Source organism: Tupaia chinensis, unplaced genomic scaffold (assembly GCF_000334495.1).
Source record: "Tupaia chinensis unplaced genomic scaffold, TupChi_1.0 Scaffold149964_2, whole genome shotgun sequence".
NCBI lineage: Eukaryota > Metazoa > Chordata > Mammalia > Scandentia > Tupaiidae > Tupaia > Tupaia belangeri.
Window position 1 is genome coordinate 1,513,533 of NW_006209806.1, and position 9,841 is coordinate 1,523,373.

The window sequence follows — 9,841 nt, forward strand, 5'->3', positions numbered from 1 at the left end:
GCGCGGGGGAGCTCCTTGACCTCCCGCTGCCGGCTCTCTCGGCAGAGGCTCCCTCGGCCCACCCCGAGAGGCCAGGCTCCCCATCCGGGTCCTCTGGGGGCTGCAGCGGGCGTGGGACGGGCTCCGGGGCCTCCCCGGGGCAAGGCCGGGCAGCCGCGCACTCCTGGCAGCGAAGAAGGCTCAGCAGGTCGTCCCGGCCAGCCTCGGCGGACAGGAGCCCGTGGGCATCGGTGACGTCCTGTGGGGCCAGGCCCTGGCCGGTGGCGATGTGCAGGGGGCAGGGGGGGCCTTCTGGGGCCAGGCCCACCAGGTCGCCCGGCAGGGCCTCGAGCTGCCGCACCAGGTCCTGGACGCAAGCCCCATCCAGCTCCATCCCAGCCAGGCTGCCGGGCCCTCCCGGCTCGGGGGCCCACTGGCCATCAGGGGTCAGGTCCTCAGAGGGCGCAAGGGTGTCCCTGGGCTCTTCTAAGTCCATGGTTGGAGGTCCCGAAGAGGACTGGGGCGCGGTCAGGAAGTCCATGCCTGCACCCGGGCTCAGGCCGGCACCTCCACGTGGCTGAAAGGGAGAAGTTCAAAGGTGAGGTTCCTGGGTGCCACCTGGAGCCAGACTTCAGCGGAGTGCTGTCCATACGGGGCATGTCACATATACTCACACACAAGTACATGCACGCATGTACGCACACATGCAGCACACGTGTGTGTGCGCAGACACATGCATAAGCACATGGAGTTAGGACAAGTTCTCCCAGCTGGGACCACGGGCACACACCACCACACCCGCCTCTTGTTTTTCTAGTTTTTTGCTATAGGACATGTGCGCTCACTAGAGAAAGAGAGAGAAAGAGAGAAATGGGGACCAGCAGGTGGCATGGTGGTTAAGGCGCTGGACACTCCCACACGGCCGACCAGGGTTCGAGTCCTGAATCTGGTGGCTTTCTTTCTCACTTCCTCTCTCTCACTCTCACCCTCTGTCTCTCTCTGGGCAAATTAAAATATAAAATGGATGAATAAATAAAGTAAAATAAATGACTATTAAAAAAAAAAAAGACAGAGAGACAGAAAGCGAGAAATCACCCCCCAGAGGTGATTTCAATCCCTTCTCCTCCATTCTCCTCTCGGGATCTTGGGCATGCACACACATGTGCCCGGCGTGAGTTTAAGCCACCGGGTCCGGGACTCGAACCACAATCGGTCACGTGGGAGTCCAGTGACATAGCCATTACATCAACTGCCGATCCCGCCTGGTGTGATTTTCAAGCCACCAGGTCCTGGACTCAAACCACGGCCCGCCACGTGGGAGTCCAGTGCGTTAATCACTATGCCACCTGCCGGCCCCACACCCAACTCTTTTTCAGACAGGGTTTCTCTGTGTTGTCCAGGCCAGCCTCGAGCTCCCCACCTCTAGGACTGCACGGGCCGTCACCCTGTGTGGCCTCTAGGGTGGACCAGGAATCCAGCCTGAGCCCCGAGTGGTCGCAGCCTGTGGGACACAGAGCCTGAGCAGCACCCCCCGCCCCCACTGGGCCCAGGTGCAGGCCTCACCCTCGCCTGGCCGCAAGGACGCTCAGACCTCCCTTTCGAAAAACGCCTTTGGGACCAGCAGATGGCGTTTGGCCACCTCACTGGACTCCCATATAGTAGACCAAGGTTTGAGCTCCAGCCTGGGGACTGAAAACATGCCAGCTGCGTGTGCGTGCGTGTCCAAGATCCCAAGAGGAGGACGGAGGAGACGGGATTGTGGCGTGGCCATCCCCTGGGGGTGATTTCTCACTTTCTCTCTCTCTCTCTGGTGAGCACATGCACCCTATAGCAAAAACTTCTCCAAACACACAGGAACTGCGTGCGTGTGCGTGTGCGAGTGCGTGTGCGTGTGCGCCCAGAATCTTGAGGGAAATGAATGGGGAAGGGCTGGGGCGTGGCCATCCCTTCCGACCGATTTCCCACTTTCGCTCTCTCTAGCTCTCCTCTCTCTGGAGAGCACAAATGCCCAATTGCAAAAATGTTAAAAAGTCTGTCTTTTTCTTCCACGAGAGAGTGAGGGAGCACACACCGGGAGAATCCCCACACGGCAGCCACCCCTAGCCCGGGCCCGTCGGTCCGGGTCCTGCGCGTGCCAGGCGTGTACAGGGAGACCTGGGACGCGAACGCGTCGTCCCTGTGTGCACCGCAGGGCCGCGCGTTACTGCGGCGCCACCTTCCGGCCAGGAGCCCCGAGTGAGAGATGAGAAAACAGGCACAAAACCGGCCGTTCGGAGGCGGTGGCTGCCGGGGCCCCCGTGCCCCCAGCTGTCCCAGCACGTGCGCCCTGTCCACTCCGGCCCGGTTCTTCCCAGCTCGGCTCGCCGCGACGTGGAGCCCGGGTGCCTGCCTAGAAGATTGATGCTGGCCAATCAGATGTCCCCGCGGGTCCGCAGACCCCAACCCCAAACCCCACGCCCGAGACCCCAGACCTCACGCCAGAGCTCCAAGACCAGAGCGGACCTCGGGGTCCAAACCTCCCAGGCCACCCCAAGTGCGCCCCAGACTCAGCCCCCAGCTCGTGCTGGGACCCCGACATCATCCCGCCCCGTCGGGACACTCACATCTCAAGCTCGGCTCGGCTCGGGCCCGCGCGGCCTCCAGAATCCCGCACCCCCGGCATATCCCGGCCGACGTCCCGGTAGCAGCCCGCAGATTCCCAGCCCGGAGCCCGCTGACCCGTCCGCTCAGCGCCTCGGCCCTCTGGGCATGCGCAGAGTCGCAGCGCCTGCTGGGAAATGTAGTTCTCCCAGCCAGTTCCGCCGCGCGGGGGCGCTAGAGTTATGGGGAGCGGAGAAGCTCCGGTTCAAATCCCGGGCTTTCTCGCACCAGCCACCCAATAGCTAGTCCCTGGGCCATGGCAGGGGTTTCATTCCAAGGAGTGGCGCAGAAGTGCAGCTGGGAAATAGAAAGGGAGAATAAGGGGTGGGGGTAATCTCTGAGACTCTTGGGGTACTGAAAGCAAGGTGGGGACCCATTGAAGACTGGGTTTGGCTCACAGTAGGGAGACAGAGTGGCTGCCCTGCTTGGAATGGACCTAGGAACTTCACCTCCCTAAGCTTCAGTCTCCAGGGCTAAAAACCAGGGGAATGGGGGCCTGCAGGTGGCATGGTGGTTGAGGCGCTGGACTCCCACATGGTCAACCGCGGTTTGAATCTTGGACCCGGTTGCTTGTTTTCTCACTTTCTCTCTCTCTTTCTCTGTCTAATAATAATAATAATAATAAATTAAATAATTCCTTAAAAGCAAGCTGGGGGGAATAGAAGCTACCTCCTGATTGGGAGGGTGAAATGAGCTGCAGTGGGTTACAGATTCAGCCATAGGGCTGGATTATAGTAAGAGTCTAATCATCGTTACGGTTTTTTTTTTCTACTTTTCTTTCTGATCACTGCTCACTGGCAGAATCAGGAAATGTGTTAAGGGGGATTTTCAAAACGTTCATGGAAAATGAGTGTGGCCAAAAACTATGCATGGAGGTCAACTTTATTTATCTATTTATTTTCGCACCAAAAATAAAGTACTTTAATTCCATTTTCCCACAAACGTTTTGAGTTAACGATTGTAGAAGGTGTGATGTTTTTAGTTCATGAGAAGTCATTGAAAAGGGCAAGAGGTCAATGAACCATCCAATAAATGTCCTCATGCCATAGCTGGGTTAAGTCTCCAAGTTGGAAGAAGTCACTGAAGATACGGGCGTCAAGGCTGGACGGACTACAACTCCCAGAAGTCCCTTGCGGCCCACAACTCCCAAGCACCCCCTGGGCTTGGGACGTCTCCCGGAAGCGCGCACGTGCAAGCCGTCCGCGTACGTCATGGCGGCTAGACGCCTCTTTCGGGCTACCAGAACGTGGGCAGGCTGGGGAGCCCGGGAACTCACCGACCCTGGCCCTCCTGGAAGACTCTTGGTCCGGGATTATGCCAAGAAGCCGGGTAAACTGAGCAAAGAGGGACTAAGATGGGGGCCGTGTGGAACTGGGAAATCGGTAGTGCGCAGGCGCCAATACGGTGGGTGGGCCTAGAGCTAGTGCGCAAGCGCAGAGGGGCAGCCGCCAGCTCCGCGCAGGCGCAGTTTGAGGGACTTGTTGCCCCTTGGAGCGCTGATCCTAGGGTGCGATTGTACTCAGTGCGCAGGCGCCAGCGTAAAGCCGGCCAGTCCAGGATGAGGGTGTGATTTATCCGGGATCAAGTGCATTTCACTGCGCCGACGCTGATTTTTCTGGTTTTGTTTTGGAGACGCAAACTTAGGTTCCCCTCTTATTTCTGCCTCCAAATCGTTGTGGGACCTTGTGCAATCTTGGACCCCACCACCATCAATTCAAGAAAAGGCTAGAGTCCATCTGCCCCTCTAAGTATTAACCACCTAAGCAAAAACAAAACAAGGGTGGCCCATCTTAGCTGGGTACAGCCTTGCCTGGTCTCTTTTGTAGGGAGGATAATGGGCAAATGTTAGGACTTAAAGCCCCGTCGCAGCCCACGGAGATTTTCTCTGAGATAAACAGAAGCAATCAAAATAGAATTTAAGAGAGAATGACGTCATTCTGAGATTGGGGGGAGGGTTTTATTTTTTTTTTTAGCTCAGAGTGGATTGCGTGCGTCTGCATGTGAGAGGGAGCCGAGCACCCCCGCAGGGTTTGGTTACGCTGGCTGGGACCCCCGTCCTGCAGCCGTCCTGCCCACCAGACCCTGGGCCCTCGCACACGTGCCCAGCACGTTTCAGGCTGACCACCCGCGGTCACCACGTGCGTCCAGGCCCTCACGCTAACACCACGGCCAAGGCCCACTGAGGGCCATTCCGAGCATGGGGGCGCAGCGGTCGGACGCTATGCCTTGCCAGGCTGTGCACACGTCATGTTCCAGGGCCGGCTCAGGCTGGGGGTGGGCCGCAGGGTGCACTCCCTGATGGGGATGTCTCTCTCTGTCTCTGTCTCTGTCTCTCCCACTCATGGAGGGAGAAAGAACTCCGCTTTACAGAACAGTCCATGTCCAGCGCAGCAGTCAGCTAGGGCCGAGGGTGTCAGGAGGGCCGGGTGAGGGGCCAGGCTGAAACGACTTCCCCCTCCCCAGTCATGAAGGGGGGCAAAGGCGGCAAGAGCGCCATGGTGGGCGACGCCCTGAAGGACCCGGACGTGTGCACAGACCCCGTCCGGCTCACCACGCACGCCATGGGCGTCAACATCTACAAGGAGGGCCCGGACGTGGCCCTGAAGCCGGACGCCGAGTACCCCGAGTGGTGAGTGGGCCGGCCGTGCCCCTCCGCGCACCCCCCTGCAGCTAGCGGGAGGAAGCCAGGACCAGGCCCGTGTGGCTCTGACTCTGATTGGGGTGGGAGCCCTCGAGGGCGGAGGGCCCAGGACAGGACCTGATCGGTGCTCACCGCCGCCCTCTGGTGGTCACTGCGGGGAGCGGCCACAGCAGGTGCGCAGCCGCTGTGCCGAGCCTTAGGCCTCTGCGGAGCCAGCGCGGGGCGGCCGGCGCCCAGGAGCGGGAGGGGCCGGGGATCCAGCCCTGCAGCCCTGCCCAGGTGCACCCTGATTCCCGCGCCCCCATCAGGCTGTTCCAGATGAACGTGGGTCCCCCCAAGAAGCTGGAGGAGCTGGACCCCGAGACCCGGGAGTACTGGCGGCTGCTGCGGAAACAGAACATCTGGCGCCACAACCGGCTGAGCAAGTCCCGGAAGTTCTAGCGGGACTGGATGCGTCGGACTGGACGGGCCAGGAGCCTGGCCTCCGGAGGGCAGCTGGGGAGGGGCGCGGAGCCTGCACCTACCCCACCCAGGACTTTCTCCTTGCCCAGAGCCGACAGACCCCCGCCGCGAGGCCGAACCTGGCCCCGGGGCCAATAAAGAGCGCTCTGGGAGACCCATGCCCCCGTGTAGACGTCCGTCTGTGCTGTGGCGCGGGGCGGGGCAGCGGCCCGCGGTCTGGGCCTCTGAGGGTCCTTCACCTCCCGACCTCAGTGGGCTTCTCTCCCGACTCCTGTAGTTTCTTTCCTCGCTCCCACGAATGAGAGAGCGAGCAGCCCAATGGGGCCCTGCCAGTGCACCCCCAGCCCGTGTCCACATTCTAGGCACACGGGTGCTCGCTGTACTCACAGAGCACTCGGGATACGAACCTGGGACCTTCCCATGTGGTCGACCTCACAGCTTCGCAGTTCGCCATTGTGGAGCCCACCCACCCTCGAGTTCCCAGACCTGGAAGGGGCAGCCATCTCAGCCAGGCCTCCCTTGGCCCCCGGGTAGTGAGCCCCCGTCCCCCTGCATTGGAATGAGGACAGGGTCCTGGGTTTCAGGAACCATCGTCAGGGGCAGGGGCGGGAGGTTGGCTTCAGGCGTGGCAGGGGTCCAGGAGCTTCAGAACTCAGATGCGTGACTTCCTGTCTCCGCGACAACCACTGCTGGTCACCAGGGTCCTGGCCCACCTCCACAAGCTAGCCAGAGGGCTGACAGTCCATCCTGCCCGGTCACAGGGTGGCCGTCTCGGCCCGCGTCTTTCTCCAACCCCAGCCCAGGTCCTTAGCTCGCCCCCCTGCAGCTCAGGTCCCCCACCCACGGCGCGTCCTCCCGCCGGGAGCAAACCTCGGTCACCCTTACTGTTGTGGCTGGCCGCTGGGGCTCAGGGATTGGAGGGAGCCACCAGGTCCCACTCTGGGCTCAGCCCCTTTGAAGACCCCCACCCCTTCCCAGGGTGCTCGTGTGGGCGGGGAGGGGGGCTCATCCTCTTAGGGGGCCTCTATGGCAGGGATTACCGAGAGCCTGGCCCCTGGGGGGCCGGGGCTGAGGACTGGCCTTCCGCTGGTCCAGCCGGACCATGGGAGATAGGCTCCAGGACCCCTCCAGAACCGAACCCCACGACTCCAGGGCCCAGTCCCTGCGAACCCAGGCGCGTGTCCCGCTGTGTACGCCGTCTGGACTGCTCTGCGCCCGGACGAGCTTACTGCACGCTTGGCCAGTGGCACATTCCAGTTCTGGTTTGAGGAACTCCCCGGGGCAGTTCTTTTCCTTCATTTCTCATTATAGTTATTTTCCATTTGATCAGTGCGAGACCCAGAGAGAGAGACAGAAAGCGAGAAAGCAAGCCGCCAGGTCTGGGACTCAGACTGGTCAGCCATGTGGGAGTCCAGCGCCCCCAGCCACCACGGCTGTGGGCATTCACTCATTTAGCTGAGATTATTGCCCTAGGGTGGGTGCACTTGCCAGAGAGACAGAGACCTAGAGGGAAGGTAAGAACCCCACCAAAAAAAAAGGAGGGTACGAACCGCACCCCCCCCCCCCCCCGCCATGGCCACGCTGCGTCCTCCTCCTGGGATCTTGCCGTGTGAATTCCAAGCAGGCAGACTGCGGTGGCCATGTGGGAGTCCAGCCACTCACCCCTTGGAGGAAGCAGGCTCAGGGCGCTCTGCAGCTGGGCCTGGGGCCGATGACCGAGCTCCCCTCCTCCGCTGCAGCCCCAAGCTGCGTGTTCTGTCTCCGGGGTCAGAGCCACGGAGCCCACCCCTGGGGGAAGGGATCAGGAGCCGCCGAGGGCTCCCACGCGTGACGCGTGGGCTCCGGGAGCTGCGTCCCTGCCCAGCCAGGCCCACTTGTTGAATGGGGAGCCTGAGGCCCCAGGAGCGGGGGAGACTAGTCCAGGCCCTGGGGATCCCGGGGGGGGGGCCGCCTCCTGCCTGCCCCGGGGTGCCAGTGTCTTTGCGGGGCGGCGTCTGTGTACTGCGCCCAGGGCCGGGGTGGGCTGCGCGGAGACCTCGGGCAGGCCAGAGCTGTGGCCGCCGCCACCCTCACGTCTAAGAAGGCCGCGGGTCGGCTCAGGCGGGGGACCAGGCCCTGTCCAGCGCCTGTGCGTGCTCCTTGGCCAGCAGGCGCAGCGACGCCTCCTCCAGCGCGAAGCCGTCGGCGAAGGCGGGCCCGAAGGCATGGGGCGCCAAGGTCGCCTGCAGCCCGGGTCCCTGGCCCAGGAGGCGGGGCAGGGCCGGCACCGACGGGGCCGCGGGGCCCAGCCAGGGCTCCAGGGGCAGGGGCACGGCCGGAGGGCGGGGGAAGGGCAGAGCGGGCGCGTCGGGGAGCCGCGGGGCTGCCCCCGTCCCCGCCGCACTTCCGATCTGGCGCCACTTAGCTCGGCGGTTCTGGAACCACACCTGGAGGGCACAGAGTGGAGTGCCCTCAGCCTCCCCATGGCGCCCAGCCCCGGGGTCCTGCCCTGAGGGACGGTCCCGCGCCTGCTGTCCCCCACCGAGTCACCCCAAGCCTTTTCCAAGCCGTTCTTACTGCGGGGCCCCAGGCCTTCGCAGTGCCCTCCCACCTCCCCCCAGCTGCCGGGGCTCTTCCGCATGCCTGAAGACACCCTCTCTCCTTCCCAGGTGGAAAACTACCCAAACATCAAGGCCTCGGCTCCCACGTTCCCTCCTCCAGGAAGCCTCCCTCCCCGTGCGGATCAGTACGCGCCCCGCCCCGCCCGGCCGCGGGGGAGGGGCTCACCTGCACGCGCACCTCGGGCAGGTGCACCTTGGCCGCCAGCTCCTCGCGGCTGTACACGTCGGGGTAGTGGGAGGCCTGGAAGGCCCGCTCCAGCTGGCACAGCTGGTGGGTGGTGAAGGCGGTGCGGTTCCGCCGGGGCTTCTTCTTGGGTGCCTCCTGGCCGGGCCCCAGTCCCCCGCCCTCGGCCGCGGGCTCCTCTGCAGAGCTCAGGAACATGGCTCCTCACCTGGGGGGGCCGCAGCAGGAGGGACGGCGGGGGGCTGCAGCAGGAGGGACCCACGCAGGGCCAAGGCAGTGCCACCCTGTGTCCTGGCTTGGGGAGGCTGGTCCCCTCCACGTGGGCGCAGCTGGCACGTCGGTCCCTCTGTCTCACCTCCTGCTGTGTCTCTCTTCTTCCTCTTCTCTCATTGTTTTTCTGTGTCTCTCTGTCTCTCTGTGCCTGTCACGTCTCTCTCTACCGAGGACCCCCTCAGGTGTCTCCACCGAGAAGTCACAAGGACGGGATACTGTCCTGAGGGTGCCCTTCACCCTAAGTCCTCCCCCTGCGGGTCTCTGCACCCCACCCCTGCCTATGCCGGTGTCCCCCTGCCCGCCCAGTACACCCCGGTGTGCACGGGGTACCCGCCCTGTGGCCTGCCACCCCGTCTGCCGTGCCCTGCCCTGCCAGACCTGCGGGGTTAGGGCGAGGGCAGGATTACCTCTGGGTGATTAGCTGACCGGCCCTCCTGCTAGGAGCCGCAGAGGGAGGGCAGGTGGGGAGACGGGGGGCGGTCGCTGGCACCAGGGCTTCACCCTCTCTGGGCCTCGGGTTCCCTGGCTGTAAGTGGTGACACTGGGACCTCCCTGCGGAGCTCTAGGGGCTTCTCTGAGCCAGTGCGGTGTGAGTGCCCACTGCGGTCAGCCTTCTAGCTGGGCCCAGGAAAAGGCCACCTGAGGACCCACGATGTCAGTGGGGTGGGACACTGAGGTCCCGAGAGAGGAGGGTCATTGCCCTTAGCTTCCTAGCCATGGGGGCGTCTCAGTTGGGTCTTGAGGTATGAGTAGGAGTTCACTATTTGTTCTCTCATTTGTTCGGTAATCGCTGCTGGAACCCGGGGACCACACGGCAGAGAACGAGCCAGGGCAGCCAGGCTGCAGGCAGCGAGTAACCGGAACAGCAAGCAGGGGGCAGAACGGGCACGGGGGTGCAGGAGCGGTACTGGGGAGCCGTGGAGGTCGTGGGGGGCGCAGTCCCTGCATCTTGGTCACACATCTATTCTGGGGAGATGGAAAGGAAGCCGGGGCAGCAGAGGCTGGAGTCCAGGCCTGTTCAGGGCAAGGGCAGTGGGGATGGGGGGGCGGTGAGGATGGGGG

General features: G+C 63.1%; 3 protein-coding genes across 3 annotated transcripts in view; 1 reads left to right on the forward strand and 2 right to left on the reverse strand.

Annotated features, from left to right (window-relative positions):
- The window catches only part of APBA3 (amyloid beta precursor protein binding family A member 3), an 8,450-nt gene extending 5,711 nt beyond the window's left edge, over nucleotides 1-2,739 (reverse strand). Inside the window, exons 1-2 of the mRNA XM_027769599.1 lie at nucleotides 2,583-2,739; nucleotides 5-556 (exon numbers count right to left, since the gene is read on the reverse strand). Coding sequence (XP_027625400.1) covers nucleotides 5-520 — 516 coding nt within the window. The 5' untranslated portion in view covers nucleotides 521-556; nucleotides 2,583-2,739. The remainder of the gene's footprint in view (nucleotides 1-4; nucleotides 557-2,582) is intronic.
- A 1,042-nt stretch (nucleotides 2,740-3,781) lies between these two features.
- Nucleotides 3,782-5,882, forward strand: MRPL54 (mitochondrial ribosomal protein L54). The gene is made up of 3 exons (XM_006171789.3): nucleotides 3,782-3,948; nucleotides 5,083-5,248; nucleotides 5,569-5,882. Exons 1-3 carry the CDS (start codon nucleotides 3,831-3,833, stop codon nucleotides 5,699-5,701), a joined length of 417 nt encoding a protein of 138 aa, XP_006171851.1. The 5' UTR covers nucleotides 3,782-3,830; the 3' UTR covers nucleotides 5,702-5,882.
- A 1,871-nt stretch (nucleotides 5,883-7,753) lies between these two features.
- RAX2 (retina and anterior neural fold homeobox 2) lies at nucleotides 7,754-8,738 on the reverse strand. Its single transcript, XM_006171790.2, has 2 exons — nucleotides 8,489-8,738; nucleotides 7,754-8,148 (listed from the first exon to the last, which is right to left on the reverse strand). Exons 1-2 carry the CDS (start codon nucleotides 8,702-8,704, stop codon nucleotides 7,819-7,821), a joined length of 546 nt encoding a protein of 181 aa, XP_006171852.1. The 5' UTR covers nucleotides 8,705-8,738; the 3' UTR covers nucleotides 7,754-7,818.
- Nucleotides 8,739-9,841: the final 1,103 nt, after the last annotated feature.

Excerpts from the sequence above, each read along its gene's own strand:
- MRPL54 (XM_006171789.3), top strand. The coding sequence starts at position 3,831 with ATGGCGGCTAGACGCCTCTTTCGGGCTACCAGAACGTGGGCAGGCTGG. Across the intron at positions 3,949-5,082 it reads GGATTATGCCAAGAAGCCGG|TCATGAAGGGGGGCAAAGGC; the intron begins GTAAACTGAGCA and ends CCCCCTCCCCAG. Across the intron at positions 5,249-5,568 it reads GACGCCGAGTACCCCGAGTG|GCTGTTCCAGATGAACGTGG; the intron begins GTGAGTGGGCCG and ends CGCCCCCATCAG.
- RAX2 (XM_006171790.2), bottom strand. The coding sequence starts at position 8,704 with ATGTTCCTGAGCTCTGCAGAGGAGCCCGCGGCCGAGGGCGGGGGACTG. Across the intron at positions 8,149-8,488 it reads TGCCCGAGGTGCGCGTGCAG|GTGTGGTTCCAGAACCGCCG; the intron begins GTGAGCCCCTCC and ends TGTGCCCTCCAG.